The sequence below is a fragment of the Uranotaenia lowii genome, chromosome 3, assembly GCF_029784155.1.
Source record: "Uranotaenia lowii strain MFRU-FL chromosome 3, ASM2978415v1, whole genome shotgun sequence".
In the NCBI taxonomy this organism is placed as follows: domain Eukaryota; kingdom Metazoa; phylum Arthropoda; class Insecta; order Diptera; family Culicidae; genus Uranotaenia; species Uranotaenia lowii.
In genome coordinates, this window is record NC_073693.1 from 128624229 (window position 1) to 128646404 (window position 22176).

A 22176-nucleotide genomic window follows, 5' to 3' on the forward strand; every position below is an offset into this window, starting at 1 on the left:
TTCCTCTGAAACCGGACTCTTCTTTCCTCCAGGACCAAAATTGCGGCATCTTATCACCTTTAGCATATCCGTATAATTAACGGGAATCGTCCATCAAAAACCTCCTGTCCTTTTGGCTAGCACAAAAGTCCCAGACCTGCATGGAAACCACAATCTACGGCTCGATGTACAAACCTGTTTTTCTTTTCCAGCAGCTTTTTCAAATCACACGTACAAAATTTGACGATGGATTTTCCTATTCAGGAACTGGAATTTAGTTGAAAGGTTCCTCCCAGCAGCGTTATTCTAAAATGATATTTTAATTTAGATTTTTTGTTCTTCCCCTGCCGCTTTCGCATATAACTTACCCAAAAAAGCTGCTAAAGTTAGTAAAAATGTTCTGAACTTAAATGCTCCTAGGCAGGAAATAGCCGATGACTTCTGCGTTCGTTGTTTTTCATACAATTCGGTGCTTTTGTACCATCCAATTTCTAGCTTGTTAGGCTCAGTTGTGACCGCCGAAATTTTATCCTAGGACGTAAAAATTGACCGTTTTTTTCCTTGAGCAGCTTGCTGGCACTATACAATCCGATTGCCGCCTTTCTTTTACCAAAATTCGAACTAATAATTTTGAAATTAATTTTTGAAAATCCGAAGTGTTACAAAATCAAAACAGCACTGAACAAATTCGACCATTTTGACAGATGTGTTCATTCGGTCACTCACCTTGAATGAACCTCTGTCACCTTACCCGCTTCGACTCCGGGAATAAGGTGACAAATCTCACGGTGACTCGAAGTGACGTGACAATCGTCACCTCATGCGCGGCGCAGAATAAGGGCCTAAGATCCAAAAACTAAAAAGGAACACACTACCAAAAAAATCTGGAAAATTACATCACATATGATGTAAATAAAAAGAAGCATCATATATGACGGAATTTCCAGTGCAAGTTGATTATTACACGTCTGTAAAAGTTAACAGACGTGTAAAAAAAGCAACACAAAAAGCCTGTAAAATTACATGAAAACTGAATTTTCAGAGCGGCAAGAAAAATACTTTTTTCTTGCTTTTGTTTACATTTCGAAATGGTATTCGAAAAAAAAACAAAGATAATCGTTTTAAAATAAACATTCACAAAATCTTTATTAAATCGTTTCTAAAAATACTCTGTTTTTTCATAGTTGCGCTTTCCAACAAAAAGACTACATTCTGGTTACTGCAGAACAAACGCAATAACTATTCTGAGGTCAACAGAAGAAGCTACTACTTACGCCAGCTGGACTATGATAATTGATTGCACTGAATGGCCGAAACTTCCCGCACTTCGCTGTCGGTAAAATGCGCACCATCAGTCAAGAGCAGTGTACATAAATACATCTCTAATCTAACAGGGCATGACTTCCGTATCCTGTTGCTCTTGGTAGCCCCAACGCGAGTACTTAGCAGGTACCAAAAAGATGTAAATTGGTAGTGTCTGAAAAAGTGAATAAACTGTAAATGAAGCTACATAAGTTTTCAATGACCCATCATTACTTATATCTCATAATTTACGATGAAGTATCATTCCTGATAGGAGCAGTTTTTCCATTCGATTGCAATTTCTGTCGACCTGCATGTTCAATTATAGTTTATTCTTGCTGCTTCACTTGGCATCAGAATAGCCGTCTCATTCGAAGCAATCTGAAGGTTCTCCTTGTAGAAGAAAACAACCACCAGCACCTTTGAGCATCTTGAGAAATGAATACCAAAAACTGAAAATTTTAAGTTTCAATAATAGTTCGATTTCCAATGGATATTAGCGTATGAATTAGTGTTACCTGAAAACCTATCTTTGCCGGCGGATGGTAATGCGCAATCAAGACACGCCAAGACTGATTTCCTCTGCATTTTGGGCGAAACGAATTCCGGAAAACCAGCAGTATTAGAAGTTGACAGGATGCCGATAATGCGTGTTCCGGGAGAAGGATTCTTCCTGTTTCAGCTCGTTGAATACGGATTCACTCGAAGACTATAGTTCGATGCCCTTTTTTTCTCTTTTTACTTCCAAATGGCTTCTTCTCGAAAAAAAACAATCTATCAAAATGATCAAATCAATCTGTGCCGCTGCAACTTTGCAAAACATCTTTGGTGCCGCTGTACTCAAATGGAAACTACACGGAATGCTTGGTATATCGAACGCTTATTATAAAATTATGAAGAGAAAGAAATATTTTTTGCAAAATAATTTTGGGCTCTGACATTTGTGTTTACAAATTTACGTTTAATTCTTATTTTACATGGCGCAACTTTGATTTACATTACAAAACTGCGTTCCGTGTCATGTAAACTTAGTATATTACACATTCAATGTTTTTCGTTCACACGTTAATTTGAATTTCAGTGCTGTTTAGAATACATCATTTTTTAGTTCACACTTAAAATCGTGTTCCAGCTCATGTAATTTTATCTTTTTTCAATTTCTGTTTTCACCCTATACCATAACATCTGGAAAATTACATCACATATGATGTAAATAAAAAGAAGCATCATATATGACGGAATTTTACATAAGGAGAACGTGTTCTATGTCATGTAATATTAGTGCGATTCAATTTCAGTGCCGATATTGGTTCAATTATTTTTATTCTTGTTATTTTACACTACGAAAACGCATTCTCTGTCATGTAATTCTAAGGGTTTTCAATTTACGTGGTGTTAAGGATTCAGATTTTTTTTCTGTGAACGGCCAGACTGGTTTCATTGTTATGGTTATGTAAATTTACAACGGCATTTTTTCTTCCCGGGATTTACATAAGTCATGTAAGTTTAGTACACAGAAAAAAAATCTGAATCCTTAACAACACTGAAATTAAAAACCTGTATCATTACATGACGTGCAACGCGATTTATTGATGTAAATTTACAAATTAAAAAAAGTTGAATCCTTAACAGCACTGAATTCGTATGACACAAATATTACTTGACACGGAACGCGATCATTTGATGTAAATTTACATCACATATGATGTAAATAAAAAGAAGCATCACATACGACGGAATTTTCAGTGCGAATTAAGTATTACACGTCATTAATATTTTACATGTCTTTAAATTTTACACGTCTTTTGAAGTTTACAGACGTGGAATATTCAACTCGCACTGAAAATTGCATCACATGTGATGCTTCGTTTTTGTTACATCACATGTGATGTAATGGAAATAGAAATTTCTTAAAATTACACTACATGGAATGTGATGAGGACATTGAATTTTAATTTAATAGGATCAGACAAAATTAAACAAAGTGTCAAGTCAAAGTCGTGCAACAAAAAGTATTTTTTTAAGCAGTTTTCCCGCGATTAAAGTTCCCAGAGATCTTCGTGAAGCAGGAAGCGGTTCTGGAAGCAGAAGTTATTCAACTTTGGATCCGGTCTTCGAGAAAAAATTAAAGTGTAAATGTGACTCCCAATATAAAAAATTGTGAGATTAAAAAAATCATTGTCACCAAATGAAATAAATTAAATTAATTACAAAAAGGTTTTATTTTTATTATGACATGAGATAGTTCCATTATTGAATCATGAATACCAATAAATAAAACAAAACAGATTCCAATTGGAAAGTTTTTCTTCCAATATTCAGTGGTTTAATAATTTACATCATTTTTATTTTACATGTAGCCATATTTTACATAATTTTTTATTCTATAGAAAAAACTTGTTCCAATTATTTGCAGGTTAAATCATGTAAATGCACAAGAATATTTAATACTGTGTACTTAAGGATTTTGTTGATATTGTTCGGTGAAATAAATGACTACACAGTATTAAATAATTACATGTTATAACCTGCAAATAAATGGAACAAGTTATTTCTACTAAATTTACATGACTTATGACGTAATGTAAATTCCCGAAACGAAAAAAGTGACATTGTGAATTTACATGACCATAACAATGAAACCGTTCCGGCTCATTATTCCTTTTCAGTTTTTGAATTATTTGTTTTATCAACTTCTAGCCATCAGCAACAAATCATACTAATGATTAAAAAGATACTCATAATGGTTTACACAACCGAAATTCACGAGCTCCAGATTTAAAACGGCATTTTCTTGGCGCATCAAATCGAGCTTGCTTCATAACAGTCGGCCGTTCGGTGTTTGTTTGTGTAACGATCCTGCTACAGGGTGTATCTGAATTTTCTTTTAGTTTCATTAATACTTTTTAGATGAATGATTTTGAAAACAATTTTTCATTACTTTTCAAAATTCAAAACGATTGTATACACTTGTATATAAATTAAAGAACCTGATTTCTTTGAATTCACAAGTTTATACTTAAATCGAAGAATAAAGAGAGAAAAACTTTATGGTGCTGAATCTTTAGTAACAACAAATTGAGAATTTTGTTGACCTTTTTGTGCAATATTTATTTTATTTTATTTTAACCAAAAGTTTGACTACTTTTTTTGCTAGTCATTTTTAATTGTAAGATTTCGTATCAATGTTTCCGGTTAGAGTTATTCCTATATTTTTGTAAATATTAAGAAATATCAAGAGGTGAACTGTTGCTTAGAACAATATATAACTTCTCCTTCAATATTCTTTCGAGTAATATGCAATTTTTAAAGTGTTTTTCTTTACAATAAGCAATAAAACATAATTTGTTTTGGTGAAATTGTTCAAAGGATTTAGTTATTTTATATTTATTAAATTTGACAAACAATAAGACACACCCTGTGCGCGATAGCAACGTTTCTGATTCCAAACATCGTTTCAAGCCAAAGTCATGTAAAATTACAGCAATTTGACCCGAATGAGGAAACGCATGTTTTTTTTCAGGGCTGCGTTATAATATTCAACACATCTGATCGAATTTTACATGAAATCAAATTTTACATCAAATGTAAAACTCAGATTTTTTTGTGTGTATGTACTGTGTTCTTTTACGTTTCGATTCACTGTTATTTTTTAATCATCTTCAGATCTATAGAAAAAAAAATTCAGATGTATAGAGAAATTTTTATTTCTCCATTTTTTTTAAGTACCGGATTCAAAGTTGAATAAAGTGGAACCGCTTCCACAATCGCATCCCTGCTTCTCGAAGATCTCCACGAACCAATAAAACCGATAAATTTATTCGGGGTAAAAATGCTTGAACAAAATACTTTGGTACACGATTGGATTTAACATTCTGTTTACATTTGTCTGCAGCTATTCTTGACAGTGTATAGTTTTAAATGACATTATCGCGTTCAGTGTATTGTTATCAGGCTTGACATCAGTCACTGTCATTAGTCAAATGACTGTGACTGTTGAGCCTCTTGGTCCGTCAAACTCAATTGACTGTTTCTTATACGCCAGTCACTTCGTTCGCCAGTCACTTCGTTCGCCAGTCACTCAACCCCCAGTCGTTTGAAGCTAAAAAAAAATTCATAGTCAAGCATTCACCAATCGCATTCGAACGAGTCATCGACCGAACCGAAGACGAAAAAGAAACGCATTTAATATTATTGTTACTCCTGCCAGCAAGCCGAAGACGAAAAAGAAACGCATTTATTATTATTTTTATCTAAGTTTATGGCATATCGGCAAATTGAAATTCTAGTTAGAGAGCAATTAAGACATAAATGAAAATCGATAGGTGGAAAGGTCAAAGCTAGAGCGCTTTGGGTAGAAGAAACAAATAGATGGTGAAAATGTGAGCTAGGGCATTGTGCTATCGACAGATTTACTACTTGTGTGATTCTTTGCCCAGCAACAGCTGGTTGTTTGTAGCAAGTGACGAAGGAGCCACATTGCTACCCACAACCAGCTCAGATGGGTCGAACACGTGAGGTTGCGTCCGACCGGTCCAGCGAATTGAAGAGCCGCAAATTCGACATCGTAGCGCTGCAGGAGGTATGCTGGAAGGGTTCCACGGTACGCACGTACCCAGATGGTCGTGCCATCTACCAGAGCTGCGGCAACACATTCGAGCTTGGAATAGCTTTTATAGTGATGGGAAAGATGCAAAAGCGCGTGATCGGGTGGTGGTTGATCAACTCACGAATGTCCCGGTTGAGAATCAAGGTCCGGTTCTTCAACATCAGCATCATCAACGTGCACAGCCTTCACCTCGGAAGTACCGGTGGCGACAAAGACGAATTTTACGCGCAGCTGGAGCGTGAATACGACCGTTGCCCAAAACATGATATCAAGATCGTCATCGGAATTTTAATGCTCAGGTTGGTCAGGAGGAGGAATTCAAACCGGCAATTGGAATATTCAGTGCGCACCAGCTGACCAAGGAAAACGGCCTCAGACTTATTGATTTCGCCGCCTCCAAACGAATGGCCGTACGTAGTTCCTTTTTCCAGCACCGCCTCCCCCACTAGTACACCTGGAGGTCACCGTACCAAACGCAATCACAGATCGACCACGTTTTGATTGACAGCCGGCACTTCTCGGACATCATCGACGTCAGATCCTGTCGAGGCGCCTGTCTAGTCAGATCACTATCTGGTGATGGTGAAAATGCGCCCAGAAGCAGCGCTGCCGACAGAGGGCGAGCTTGACGAAGCCCCTCTCGTGGACTGTTAGGATACCATCAAGACAGCCATCAACAGTGCTGCGGAGAGCGTCATCGGTTATGTGGAGCGAACTCGACGGAACGACTGGTTCGACGAGGAGTGTAGGAGGGTGATGGACGAAGAGAATGCAGCGCGGGCGGCAATAATGCAAAGGGGCACCCGTCGAAATGTGGAAAATCGCCGACAGTGGAAAAGGCAGCGAGTCCGAATTTTCCAGGAGAAAAAGCGCCGCCTGGAGGAGGAGGAGCTCGAGGAGCTGGAGCAGCTGCATCGTTCCCAAGAAACACGAAAGTTCTATCAGAAACTCAACGCATCCCGCAAAGGCTTCGTGCCGCCAGCCAAAATATGCCGGGATAAGGACGGGGACATCCTGACTGGCAATCGTGAAGTGATCGAAAGGTGGAAGCAGCACTTCGATGAACACCTAAACGGCGCACATGCAGGAGATCAAGACGGCGGGGGAATGTACATCGCCGGCGTAGCCAACAACGTAGAGGAGCCACTCCCAACGATGAGTGAAGTTAAGGAAGTCATTCGCCAGCTGAATAGAATCAAGTCGGCTGGGAAGGATGGCATCGCAGCTGAACTCGTCCAAATGGGCCCGGACAAGTTGGCCGATTGCCTTCACCGGTTGATAGTCCGGATTTGGGACATAGAACAGCTACCGGAGGAGTGGAAGGAGGGGGTAATATCCCCCATCTACAAGAAGGGCGACAAATTGGACTGTGAGAACTACCGAGCGATCACTGTCCTCGAGGCCGCCTACAAAGTGTTGTCCCGAATCCTACTCCGCCGCCTAACGCCACAAGCAAACAGATTCGTGGTAAGTCATCAGGCCGGCTTCATGGAGGGACGGTCTACGACGGACCAGATATTCACATTACGGCAAATCCTTCTAAAATGCCGGGAACACCAAGTCCCTACGCACCATCTATTCATCGACTTCAAAGCCGCATACGACACGATCGACAGTAACGAGCTATGGAAAATCATGGACGAGAACGGCTTTTCCGGGAAGCTGATCAGACTGATCAAGGCGACAATGGATGGAACGCAGTACTGTTTGCGGATTTCGGGTAAATTGTTGAGTTCATTCGAATAGCGCAGGGGGCTTCGACAAGGTGATGGTCTATCCTGCATGATGTTCAACGTGGCGCTAGAAGCTGTTATTCGACGAGCGGTGGGCGAAATGCGGGGCATGATTTTCAACAGATCCACTCAACTTATCTGCTTTGCCTATGACATTGATATAGTCGGCAGATCATCTGCGGCGGTGGAGGAGATCTACCGCAAACTGAAACGCGAAGCAGGAAGGATTGGGTTGATGATTAATACGTCTAAGACCAAGTACATGCTGGCCTGTGGCCGACCGAACCCGCTTGTCCAGTAATAACAAGGTAACGATTGACGGCGACGAGCTGGAGATAGTCGAAGACTTTGTCTATCTCGGCTCACTGGTGCCCGCAAACTATGACACCAGACGTGAAATCCGGAGGCGAATTACAGCGGAAGTCGTGCCTACTATGGACTCCACGAGCAACTGCGGTCGAGAAGACTTAGCCCTCGCACGAAGTGTAACCTGTATATGACGCTCATCCGACCGGTTGCTCTCTACGAGCACGAGACATGGATATTACTCGAGGAAGACCTGCGTACACGAAGTATTCGAGCGACGAGTGTTAAGAACCATCTTTGGCGGCGTACAGGAGGACGGAGTGTGGAGGCGATGGATGAACCACGAGCTCGCGCGACGCTACGGCGCACCCAGTATCCAGAAGGTGGTGAAGGCCGGACGACTGTCCTGCAAAACAGGTGTACGCTACGAATCCGGTAGGAACAAGACGAGTGGGGGCGCAACGAGCGAGGTGGTTAGACCAAGTGGAGCGTGATCTGGCGAACGTGGGGTGTCCGAGAAATTGGAGAACGGTTGCCATGGACCGAGTGAATTTTAGAAATTATGTTCGTCAAGTTATGTCGTGAGACGGAATACTATGTAAATAAAATAAATAAAATTATGTTTCCTGAAAGAGAGTTATTTGTTTAATGAATTGTAAAATACTGTTATCATTTTTCAAAGAGACGAACCAACAAAAGTTGAAAATCTCTATAATAACGACAAAAAAAAATCCAATTCCAATACACAAATTAATACTGTTTAAGAAGATTTTTCAAAGAAATCAACCATAAAGCAACTATGATCTTACAAAATTACAGATATCGCAATCGGGGCTCCTTTTGATACAACTGGAGCCGTATACATCTATCACGGCTCATCGGAAGGTCTTTCCGAGCAACCTGCTCAAGTTCTCCGGAGTTCCAACCCGAGCTCGGAGATGTTTGGAGCTTCCGTTAGCCGAGGAATGGATATCGACTCGAATGAGTACAAAGACATCGCCGTAGGAGCACCTTCTGAGGATACGGTTTATCTGTTCAAAACCTACCCGCTGGTACGAGTCAATTTGAACATGAGCGCTTTAACCAAATCTATTGTCATCCGAGATTCAACTAGTGGGGTTAGTGACGAGATATCATTTGAAGTTTGTTACTCTGTTGAGTTATTGAAGAGCTTCAAACGATCTCTTACTTTTGGTAAGTTACTTTAATCATTTAATGTAAACAACAATATAATTCTTGTTCGATATATAATTCTTCGTCAACAATATAATTTTTGTTCTATTCACTAGATATGCTGTTGAATATAACAGTCGATCCTGTTTTTCGACGAACCAAGTCCCAAAATTTCTCAACAACTGTCAAAATAACCGAATCACTTGAATGCGAATCCTTTAACGCCTCCGTTATGGCAACCTTCTATCAACTCAGCTCTCCGATAAGCATAACTTTACAGTACAATCTAATTAATCAAGATACAAATCTCCCCGAGTTTTGCTCAGATTGTGTTATAGAATCAGATGTGCTAACAAGGAGTAACATCCGTCGATTGGACATACCGTTCAAGCCGGATTGCGAATCTAAGCTGTGTAGTACAGATTTGAGTCTCGAATCAACCTTTAACAACTTCAATTCTCCCTTCGCTATCAACAGTAGTCGTTCCCTTGAAATATCCTACGTGATAAGGAGCTTAGGAGAATCGGCCTACGGAACCATTTTGGATGTTACGTTTTCGCGCAACGTAAGCTTACTCAAATTTCCAGCGTATTGTGAGCTCGAAGATGCGACGCTGAGTTGCAAAATCAATCAAGGTCGTCCCATCGGAAACGACTCGATGGCGAATGTAACGATTGTGATGGATGGACGAAACATGGATCCCGGAACTCTTGAGATCCGTGCTGTACTGACGAGCGATGGTAACGAGACTCGATTGGAGGATAACGAAATCACTAGCATTTTGGAATTTATCGCTAGGAGTAATGTCGAAATTAAAGGGTAAGTCGAAGGATACTATTCCAAATTATTTCTTGATGGTTTTGTTTTTCCCCTTCACATTTCTTAATTATAATTTCTCATTTCCCATTTCTCATTTCTGAATTCTCATTTCTCATTTCTCATTTCTTATTTCTAAATTCTCTTTTCCCATTTCTCATTTCTTATTCTTCATTCCGAACACGATTTGGATGCGCATTATTCATATAAAAGTAACTGTTACCGATTCAGTATGACAAAAGTTTTATTTTTAGTGAAAGAGTTTTTTACTATGCGGCTTGCTCGTCGTTGAGCGACCCCTTTAGAGTTGACCGATTGATCAAAGAATGGACATGGGGCCTTTGCTAGATCAAGTAACAATTAAACCTTATGGTTTGAAATTATAAATGTTGTATATCTTTTCAGGGAAACACAATTCGTCAACTTGGACCTTCTTACTGGCAATATAACCGGAAAAGCGCGATTCCTGATCTTCAACTATGGTCCCAGTAAACTATTCAAACCAGTAGTATCGCTTTTGATACCCGAAGGCTACATCGAAAACAATAAAACTTTGGAGCTGTTCAATGTAGACCATGACAGTATAAAAGTATGTTAAATTTCACTTTTTTTTCGATCCGACAGTTTAAAATAACATTAAACCGTTTTTCAACAGATTTCCTTCCAAGGAAGAGACATTCAATCATCAAAATTCTCAACGTTCCATTCACCCGAAAGCAGGAACCCGCCAAATGGATTCATCGAAACATCAGATTCCCAGAACGAATTTCTGCTGCAGAAAAAAGGTTCCGCCATATCTTGCTATAATGCTTCCGTAGTTTGTAGGAATATCACCTTCAGCCTTGTGGATTTCGAACCTGTCAACAATCTCATCCGGATAGAGTTTGATTTTGTTGCCTTCCCCGATCCTCTCCGGGTGCTGATGAATGATGACCTGGAAAAGTTGTCGCTTCTGGCGGCTTTCGAGATCGGCGATCAATCATCCCAACTGGGTCCGCTGCTGAATTCTGGAAGTTTGCTACTCTATAGGACCATTCCGAAAATTCCCCTCTGGGTGCTCGTCGTTTCCATCACAGCTGGTATCGTTCTGCTGGCTCTTATCACGTACTATTTGCACAAGGTCAGTAACACCACCAGTTGGTTTGAGTTGTGTCATTGATGACGTATTTAGTCGAAAAGCGTTCTATTTATGGCGCTTAGCATTCGCGCCAGTAAAAACGTCAGTGCTTGAGTTGTTTTTTTTTCTTCTTTTTTTATATCGCAGCGCCACTTCTTCAGACGCATGACTCAATCGGATATGGAGGAAAAGTTGAATCGAGTGGTAAGTACCCGCCTCTTCGTCTCTTATTTAAATACAGCGACGGCAATGACAACAGCTCATGCGATACAACGACATTATTAACAAAATTCCTGTTTTATGTTAGATCTGTTTTTAAAATTTGAACAATTATCTTGTCATGCGTGCAATTGCATATCTAAGCAATTATTTTTAGATTAGCCTTAGCTTGACTTAACATTTGAAGGACCAAGGTCGAAGAAAGTCTGTCCTCCATACTGGCCGAATTTCACCAAAGAACTTTTTTTAAGTTACTCAAAGTGTTGATATTGAAATGGTTGACTATTTATCTACATTTTCTTTCAAGAAAATTAAATTAAGTAGTAAAATGTAGATGCAACTTTTTTAGTAAAATTGTGTCTACTTTGCTCTTATACGGCTTAATTCATCACGAGCAAAGGGTTACGAATTATGAATATCCTGAGCCGATGACCGTGAGTTCGAGCCCAACAGTAAACATCGATCACAGTTGTAGCGGAAAAGTTTTTCAATGACTATAGACTGTTCCGATAATTATAAAAACACTATAACCATTATTCCAAAAATCGTCTAGTGTTCAGATAAATTTTGGTTGCGTACTGTTGTTTACATCCAAGTAAAGTAAGTGTTGTTTTTTATTATCGTATTTCGTGAAAAAAAATTAAAAATACGTGGCCTTACACCCGCGCAAAGCAAACGGATTGTGCAAAAATGTGCATTGTGAGCAGTATATCAATCAGAAAACTAGCTAAGGAAGAATGTGTCAGTGTTGAAGCAGTTCAAACCGCGTTGAGAAAGTATGGAAAACAGTGTACTTTCACAGATTCCCCGAAAAGCGGTAGGAAACCTGACCCTGCTGACCCTACAATGGACAAGAAAATCAAAGATTACTAACTACACACGGCATTCTTCGGCAGCAGTACGGGATTTAGCTAAGAATCTATAGGGGAGAGTGGGGATTAGACTGGCCCAAATTTGTATGGGATGATTTTTACAACATTTTTTTCAGCGCGGCACCCCCTAGATTGGTGCATTTAGGTGAAAAAATGTCTTTCTGAAAGTTTCAGGTCATTTGGCAGAAGCACGAGCTGGCGCAAAGGATTTGAAATTTATATGGAGATTTTCGGCAAAATGTATGGAAAATCGACATACTTTCACTCTTTGTGTTCTAAAATATGTTCCCAGTATGCTAGAAAGCTCAGAATTTCAGGAATTGTAGTTCAAACAATGACCAACAAGTTTGTAGAAGATTGTGACGCGATACGAGTTGACTGTAATGAATTATTTGCAATTAAATGTGTGATTTTTTCGCATTTCATCGATATATCGCAAACGGTGTATAGGTGGACTATTAGTAATAACTTGATCGCATTGTCATACAATGAGAATAACAGATAGAAAGTTTGTGTTCTCGGCAAAACTGAAGCTTATTCTATAACAAGTAACTTAAAGTTGAAAGAAAGGTTCTAAAAACTATGAATTGCGGCATTGTTTTGAGTATAAAAATAAATTTTGGTTTAAATTTTCTTTCTTTAAAATTTTTGGCGTTTATATTACATTGGTAATCAATAAAATTGTTTATTCCAATCAAGCAAGTATATTAAATTTAGATCCTGAAAGTTTTCAACAATGAAGTTTTTGTTTGATTCTGGTAAGTTTTGCGATAATGACTAATTTATTTGCAAAATAACTTATTTTTCGGCTTCGCCGTGGATGAGAAGTTTGTTATAGTGGGAAATAGGCTTGACCCCTCTTTGTGCAGTGTCATTTACTACCTTTAAACTGCTTATACGTTGTTGCCCTTTGTTGAATTCTTTGATAGCCTTCCAATGCTCAGGATCTATTTTCAAAAAACCTTTTGGTATATCGTACCGATCGAAAAGTTTAAGTGACTCTGAATTAATTAAATCATTCAATGTTACATTTCTGAATTTATTCATATCTTTTACCACAAGTTTTTTTAGTTCTTGAGTTGACTTTTTTGACAATGCTTTAACCATCATACGTTTCTCTTCGAAGGTCTAAATGCCCCACAATAATGTTTGTAAGAGCTTTTTTCGCAACTTTGCGGAGGACACAAACTTTCTATTTGTTATTCTCATTGTGTGACTATGCGATCAAGCTAGTGCGATTATTAAACCCATACACCGTTCACTATATATCAAAGAAATGCGAAAAAAATCACACATTCAATTGCAAATAACTCATCACAGTCACTTCGTATTGCGTCACAATCTTTTACAAAGTTGTTGGTCATTGTTTGAACTACAATTTCTGAAATTCTGAGCTTTCTAGCTTACTGGAAACATATTTTAGAACACAAAGAGTGAAAGTATGTCGATTTTCCATACATTTTGCCGAAAATCTCCATACAAATTGCAAGTCCTTTGCGCCAGCTCGTGCTTCTGCCAATTGACCTGAAACCTTCAGAAAGTCATTTTTTCACCTAAAGGCATCAATCTAGGGGGTGCCGCGTGGAATATAAGGATTTTTTTTGCTATGGGCCAGTCTAGTGGGGATACTTGATCCCTTTTTCTTATTTTCACCATATCTTTTTGGAAAAATTTAGCAACTCGCCGTCTTTGACATTTTCTGACAGCTTGTAACTTCAAGTTTCTATGCTCCAAAAATTAGAACAATACTTGAACCCATTGAAGAACTAGAAGCATTTTCGTGGGAGTAAAAAAATTGCGATTTTTCTGAAGTTAGGGGAGACTTGATCCCCTATTGAAGGAGACTTGATCTTTTATTCAGGAAGCCCTAATCCAAGTATAAAAATCAAACAAAACCCCAAGATAGAATGTTAATTGACTATTTCGGTCATGTTTGTTCTCATTTCACAATTTATAGCAGACATAAGAAGAAAATTCTATAACTGAAAATATAACTGAAAATATGGCATTATGAAGTTCATTTTACGCTCGAACGATTGATACATTGGAACAAATATTTTTTTTATAATTTTCCCATGTAAGGAACATTTTAAAGTGATGAAAAAAGATCTTCAAGATACATTTTGTGAAATTTTTCAAACAAAGTTCAATTTCTCAAACAATTATTTTGTTAAAAAAAAGCAGCCAGAAAAACTAAGAGCTCGGAAATTCTACGACAAACTTCTCACCAAGAAGTCCCATTTTGTTATCATGGATGATTACATTAAACTACATTAAACTCGACTATAAAATTCTGCTTGGACCACAATTTGATACCTCACCGAAAGGAAGAAATTTTATTGCATCAGTAAAAAATTTGGAAAGAAGGTTATGGTGTGGCAAGCCATAGAGAGCGGTAAAAAGTCCCGTCCATCCATAAACACAGATATAACAAATGTCAAAATTTACGTGCAAGAATGTTTACAAAAAAGGTTGCTACCCTTAATCAAACAGCATAACAATCCTGCGACTTTTTGGCCTTACAGTAGTTTCTCGATTTTATCACTATTCGATTTTATCAATACTCGCCAAATTCACGCTCGATTTTATCACGGTTATTGTTTCGATTTTATCACGATTTTTAAGAAATCATTCAGAAACCATTACCAGGTCCTTAATTTTCATTCAAAAACATAGAGCGTCTTTGTTTATGATATTTTTTATGGTTTATGTTATAGTATATAGGTATCCAATAATATGAAAATGCCATTGAACTGCTTATTTTATCTGTATAGTGTTTAAAATCGTTATTTGGATTTTAAAAACGCTTGTAATAATCGACACAAGTATTTTAACGTCACGCTGATGCTAGTGTTGTTACTTGGATTGGTTAGTCGCTTTAAAAAATTTAACTTTTTTGGTTATGCGAATCATATAAAAATGTGGGTGAATTTAAGCGTATTTGAAAAGAGATAAGTGTCTCTGATTTCTTTGTTGAACTTGTTTATTTTAAAGGGTGGCGTGCGTAATCCTTATTGGATAGCCTTTAGTATTGTCTGAATGGATAATTTTGGAAGAATAAAATGAAATTCTGCTAGCTTTGTCTGAAAATATGACTAAGATTTCTGTTTTTCTACATATAAAGACAAAAGATTATCTGCCCATAAAGCAAATTTCGAGAAACACACTGAAAAAGTCTAAGTTGAGCAAATTTTAAAATATTTTTCGAATAAATATACTTTTTAGTTCATCAAAGGTGTTAAGATTAAAATATTGAAATTTGAAATAAGCAGAAACAAATTTTCTGATGCTAATTTTTTTGAACTTTTTTCTCAGTTCAAGGTGACGGCTACTCAGTTGTCGCCAAAACCGCACCTAGGCTTTTACTCAGAACTGACTAACAGCCCTTTTCGCGACAACTGAGTCATGGTTACTCAGAATGCGCGAATAATTCTGAAGCGGTTTTTGGCCGCTTTTTCCACGCTAGAATAGTTAAAACCTGTATCATTTTCCAGACAAATGATGGATTTGTTGATTTGATGAATAACAAAAGTCCAAATGTTGTGCAAACACATTTATTTAAAAAAAAATCCACAAAGTTTTTTTTCGCCCGTCGGGTTTCGTCGTAATAAAGCTTTTGGGTAAAATGCCTCGCCTCGTCAAATCTTTAGAATAAGAAAATTTTAATGAAATATCAATTCTAATTAAAACATGTTTTCAATAAATATAATTGTAATATATGACATAACGACATCGCAAACATAATGGAATTGATTGAAAATAGGATAAGTTCCTCATTTCTGAGTTGTAAATTATTGGCGCAGGTAATGAGGACAGACTTTTTATATGAGCTGAATAAGGGATTGGTTGTAAATATCCGGTGGAACGATACCATGAGTTGAAGTCGAATTTCGTTATCTGGCCGCCATCTTGGATTTCAAGACAACGTCAGAATACCAAAATCGACTTCCAATTGTATAACCTTTTCACCCAATAGGGGAAAACTGTACAAGACGCACCAGTTAAGCAAAATAGCTTTTTACAGCAATACCAATCATTTAAGAACCAAATTGAAAGTTGACGACGATTCAGGGATCAGATTTATGTATTATCGAAAAGAAAAAATATGATAAAATCACGATTTTGACTGTATTTTTGAAAAAACTAAAAAAGCCAGAAAATAAACCGCGGGGTAGAACGCCAAAACTAGTGGACAGAACGCACCAAACATGAAGGGTGGTAAGAAATGGAACAACGATTATACGAAATGTAATAATTGAAACATCAAATGTTTGATTACATGTTCATCGTATTTTTGTAAACTAACCATTCTTTAGCTTAAAATCATTTAGTATTGCTAAACTCTGCGAAAATTTCGCTTTTCAAAATACACTTTTCAATATCCTTATATATAAAACGCCTTCAAGTAGGCAACGAAATTCAACTTTTTTGACTTATATAGTGATATCGCGGCAAACATGGCGGCCGATAATTTTTTCGAGTCGAATATTGGTGCACCGTTTTAACTCAAACAAGGACGAAATTTGTTAAAATTATGCATTGTTATCATAATTTAGGACTCAGCAAATAAAAAGAATGGCATTTTGTTTTGATATTCGGGTTTTCTCAAAAGTTAACTGCATTCAAAATTTGAGCGTAAAACACGTGGTCTTGTGGGCATTCTGCCCGAATTTCCATATGAACGATTTTTGATAAAATTTTGTAGAAAGTTAATAAAATACAACAAAAATTTTATAGTCTTCCGGAAGTGCACATGAGTGGATAAACGATAAGCTGTAGTTTTAACAGATTGCGAAGGCTGTTCTACCATAAACCCTTATATATAACTAATGAAAAATAACAAGTTTCACGCTGATTCAATTAATTCTTCTGTTTCTAAGAACTGAAGTAGTTTTTGTGAACTTTTCATCTATTGAATGATGAAAAAGCTTGTTTGCTACAATATAAATTAAGAAAAACATCATTCGAAGCCGTTGGTTAGTGTATATTTGAGAAATAATGGCATCGGCCATCTTACCCCGCTGGTGCGTCTTGTACAGTTTTACCCTACTCATATTGTGGGGCGTTCATTTGATTTTAAACTTAAGAAGACGCCGCCAATTCGAATTCTTCTTGTTTAGCCCTCTCACCCAATACCACTATTAGAGCAAGTTCACTCGTGTTGGAAGAAAGTGGTAGAAATTTTCACACTTCAAGCACATTTTGATATTTTACAATTTGAAATATTTTTCAAGATTTGCGGCCGTCAATTTTCTTTACAACACTATGTCAATTTTTGCATGCTGTCATGGAAAAATTGTTGGATTTAAGGGTGATACGGTCAAAATTTGGTCAATATCAACTTGGCGTATTTCTTTCAATTTTGCATTTAAAAAACCTGAACACCCCTCATTTGAAGGTGTGTGTGTGTGTGTGTGTAGAATGTTGCTCCTATTTTGATTTTGGAATTCACTCTTCAGTGTCAAAATGCCGTCCAAGGAAGAAGAGCAGCGTATCAAAATTTTACTCGCGCATCGCGAAAATCCGAGCTACTTGCACGCATAGCTGGCAAAATCGATAAAAATTGCTAAATCAACCGTTACAAATGTAGTTAAAGTGTTTGGGGAACGTTTGTCGACAGCCAGGAAGTCTGGATCGGGGGGTAATCGAAAACCGGAAGCCGCTGAGACGACACAGAGAGTTACCGGTAGTTTCAAGCGAAACCCTAACCTCTCTCTCCGAGATGCCGCAAATAAGCTGATGTTATCGTCTACAACCGTGCATCGAGCCAAAAAACGAGCCGGACTATCGACTTGCAAGAAGGTTTTGACTCCAAATTGCGATGATTAACAAAATACGACGGCCAAAGCGCGATCCCGGAGGCTGTACACGACGATGCTGACGAAGTTTGACTGCGTGGTAATGGATGACGAAACCTACGTCAAAGCCGACTACAAGCAGCTTCCGGGACAGGAGTTTTATACGGCAAAAGGAAGGGGAAAGGTAGCAGATATTTTCAAGCACATGAAACTGTCAAAGATCGCGAAGAAATATCTGGTTTGGCAAGCCATCTGTACCTGTGGCTTGCAAAGCAGCATTTTCATAGCTTCCGGGACTGTCAACCAAGAAATTTACGTCAAAGAGTGTTTGAATAAACGTCTGCTGCCTTTCCTGAAGAAACACGGTTGTTCCGTACTGTTTTGGTCGGATTGGCATCTTGCCATTACGATAGGGCCTTGGAGTGGTACGCCGCCAACAACGTGCAGGTGGTTCCCAAGGACAAGAACCCTCCCAACACGCCAGAGCTCCGCCCAATTGAGAAATACTGGGCTATTGTCAAGCGGAACCAAAAGAAGACAAAAAAAACTGCTAAAGACGAACAGCAGTTCAAGGCAAACTGGCTTCCTGCGGCGAAGAAGGTAGACAAGGTGGCTGGGGATAAGCGTAAGGCCCGGCAATTCGGATTTGGAAAAGCGGAAGCCTAACTGAATATTTTTCCTGAATGTTATACTAATTAAACTTGAAAAAGAAATTTAATTCGATTTTTTAAATAAACGATTTCACCGATTTACATGCGTTTTCCCTTGACCAAATTTTGACTGTATTACCCAAAAAAATTAGAACCAAGTCTTACTCGAAAAATTAAAATTTTAGAAATCTGAAATAATACATATGTTTCAAGTCGTAAAACTGAACCAAATTTTCAATTTTGGGAAAGATCTGAGTCTCTCCAACGCAAATTGACAGATAATTAAAAAAAATCCCCATAATGAGAATGTACCTAAATGCTTCTCATATTCATGTCATGTAAATAAATTTCACGTATAAGAAGAGTGGGCAATGAATGAAATTTGAAAACCAAATGGAAGCTTTTAAAATGCGGCTGGAAATGTCGTCTCCTGTCTCAATCTTCATTTTTCTTACACTATTGCTAGCTGACGTTTGCGATAACACAGAAAATTGAAAATTGAAATTTGGCTAACAAAAGATCTTTAAAGTTAACTTAAATTGCACTGATGATCTATCACATGACCCATTTAAACCCCGGCGTGCAGGAGAACGGAGTGTGGAGACGAAAGATGAACCACGAGTTCGCGAGGATCTACGGCGAACCCAGTATCCAGAAGGTGGAGAAGGCAGGCCGGATACGCTGAACAGGACATGTTGCTAGAATGCCGGATGACTGTCCTGCAAAACAGGTGTTCGCTACGAATCCTGTAAGAACAAGACTAGCGGGAGCGCAACGAGCGAGGTAGTTAGACCAATTGGAGCGAATGTGGGTTGTCCGGGAAATTGGAGAACGGTTGCCATGGACCGAGTGAATTTTAGGAATTATGTTTATCAAGTTATGTTGTGAGACGGAATACTATGTAAATCTATCTATATATATAAAAATGAATTTCTGTCTGTCTGTCTGTCTGTCTGTCTGTCTGTCTGTTCCCTATAGACTCGGAAACTACAGAACCGATTTGCGTGAAACTTGGCAGGTGGGGGTATTGGAGGCAGGGGAAGGTTCCTATTGTGGTTTGAGACCCCTCCCTCTCTCATGAAGGGGGGGAGGGGCCTCCCAAACAAAAGACAATTTTTTGCATAACTCGAGAACCCATCAAGCAAATGGTATCATATTTGGCATGGGGTGGTATTTGGGAACGAGGAATATTTCTATGAATATTTGGTATCCCTCCCTCCTTTCAGTGGCGTGATAGGAAGGGGGGGGGGGGCTACCTTACAATTTTTCATATAACTCGAGAACTAATCAAGATATTGGATCCAAATTTGACATGGGAAGGTATTTGGATATGAAAAATATTTTAATGATTATTTGAGACCCCTCCCTCTTTCCAGTTGAAAAGGGGAGGGGTCTCTTTCATATTTTTTTATATAGTTCAAAAACTAATAAAGCAAATGGAACCAAATTTGGCATGGGAGGGTATTTGGATACGAAAAATATTTCTATGATTATTTGAGACCCCTCCCTCTTTCCAGTAGGGAGATATAAAGGGGGGAGGGGCCTCTTTTATAGTTTTCAACATAACTAAGAAAGTAATTAAGCAAATGGAACCAAACTTGGCATGGGCGGGTATTTGGGAACGTGACATGTTCTGATGATTGTTTGAGACCCCTTCCTTCTTAAAGCGGGGAGGAAGGAAAGAGGGAGGGAAGTTTCATACAATTTTTACTGCATAACTCAAGAACTACAACAGCAAATGGAACCAAATTTGGCATGGAACGATATTTGGGTACGAGAAATGCTTCTATGAGTATTTGGTATCCCTCACTCTTTCGAAGAGGTGGATGAAAAGGGGGAGGCGAGGTCTCCCTTACAATTTTCAGTATAACTGGAGAGCTCATTTGATTCTGAAAGGTGTAGCAAAGCACACCGGGTCAGCTAGTATATATATAAATGAATTTCTGTCTGTCTGTCTGTCTGTCTGTTCCCTATAGACTCGGAAACTACTGAGCCGATTTGCGTGAAACTTGGCAAGTGGAAGTATTAGAGGCAGGGGAAGGTTCCTATTATGGTTTGAGACCCCTCCCTCTCTCAATAAGGGAGGGAGGGGCCTCACAAATAAAATACAATTTTTTGCATAACTCGAGCACCCATAAAGCAAATGGTACCAAAATTTGCATGGGGTGGTATTTTGGTACGAGGAATATTTCTTTGAATTTTTGAGACCCCTCCTTCCTCTCAGTGGGGTGATAGGAAGGGGGAGGGAGGCTACCTTACAATTTTTCATATAACTCGAAAACTAATCAAGATATTGGAACCAAATTTGGCATGAGAGGATATTTGGATACGAAAAATAATTCTATGTTTATTTGAGACCCACCCCTCTTTCCAGTAGGGAGAAATTAAGGGGGGAGGTCTCTTTTATAATTTTTTACACAACTCAAAAACTAATTAAGCAAATGGAACCAAATTTGGCATGGGCGGGTATTTGGGAACGTGACATGTTCTAATGATTGTTTGAGACCCCTTCCTTCTTCCAGCGGGGAGAAAGGAAAGAGGGAGGGGTTTCATACTATTTTTTCAGCATAACTGAAAAACTACAACAGCAAATGGAATCAAATTTGGCATGAAACGATATTTGGGTACGAGAAATGCTTCTATAAATATTTGGTATCCCTCACTCCTTCAGAGAGGTGAATGAAAAGGAGGAGAAAAGGTCTCCCTTACAATTTTCAGTATAACTGGAGAGTTGATCGAACAAATTGAACCATATTTGGCATATGAGGGTATTTGGATACGAGAAATGTTTCTATTATAAATTGAAGCCCCACCTTTTTTCAGCGGAAATATATAAAGAGGGAAAGGGGAGCTTCCATTTTATTTTTTTTTTCATAACTCGAGAATTTATCGAGCAAATGAAACCAAATTTGGCATCAAAAAGTATTTGAGTACGAAAAATACTTTTTCTATGTGAAACAATTTCTTTCTTGCAGTAGGATGATAGAGTTGGGAATATAGGAAGGTAAGAGGAGGCTTACATTTTCCTTTTTTTCTACAAAATCCGAGAAATGGACAAAACATTTTAGTATAGTTCTATGATTATCTGACACACCATCCTCCTTTCAGTGAGTAGGTACATAGGAGGGGGAGGTGAGCCCAATACAATAGTGTTAGCATAAGTTCTCAATTTACGCTAGCGAAGCCAACAAATGGAAACAACATATCAAGAAAAAACATAAAAGTTAGATTGTTTGCGTTCGATTAATTTGAGGCCGTCCAGACAGATTCAAATGATCAGATCCTTAACACAAATTTATAGAGCAATATTATTTATTTAAGTTAGCTTTGCCTTTAGATCTTCGTCTATAATTCATTTTATTTTCATATTTCCCTTTCCTATCTTCTTTTTCTTTAAAATAAAAGTGTTAAGCTAAGCAAAATATTGTAAAAACAAAAATTTGAAAATATCATTTGATTTTGAAAAGTGTAGCAAAGCACACCGGGTCAGCTAGTAAATAAATAAAAAAAACTAATATAAGGTACACCGGGGCAAGTGCAAACTCGGGGCAAGTGCAAACGATCAACCTTCCACTGTTACAAAAAAAAAATTAAAAAATATT

The 22176-nt window shown here is 38.2% G+C and overlaps 1 protein-coding gene across 1 annotated transcript in view; it reads left to right on the forward strand.

Moving 5' to 3' along the window:
- LOC129756858 (integrin alpha-PS4-like) overlaps positions 1-22176 on the forward strand; it is a 39198-nt gene that overhangs the window by 14810 nt on the left and 2212 nt on the right. Inside the window, exons 3-7 of the mRNA XM_055753897.1 lie at positions 8749-9123; positions 9219-9921; positions 10324-10507; positions 10574-11038; positions 11183-11239. Of these exons, the coding sequence (XP_055609872.1) occupies positions 8749-9123; positions 9219-9921; positions 10324-10507; positions 10574-11038; positions 11183-11239 (1784 nt within the window). The remainder of the gene's footprint in view (positions 1-8748; positions 9124-9218; positions 9922-10323; positions 10508-10573; positions 11039-11182; positions 11240-22176) is intronic.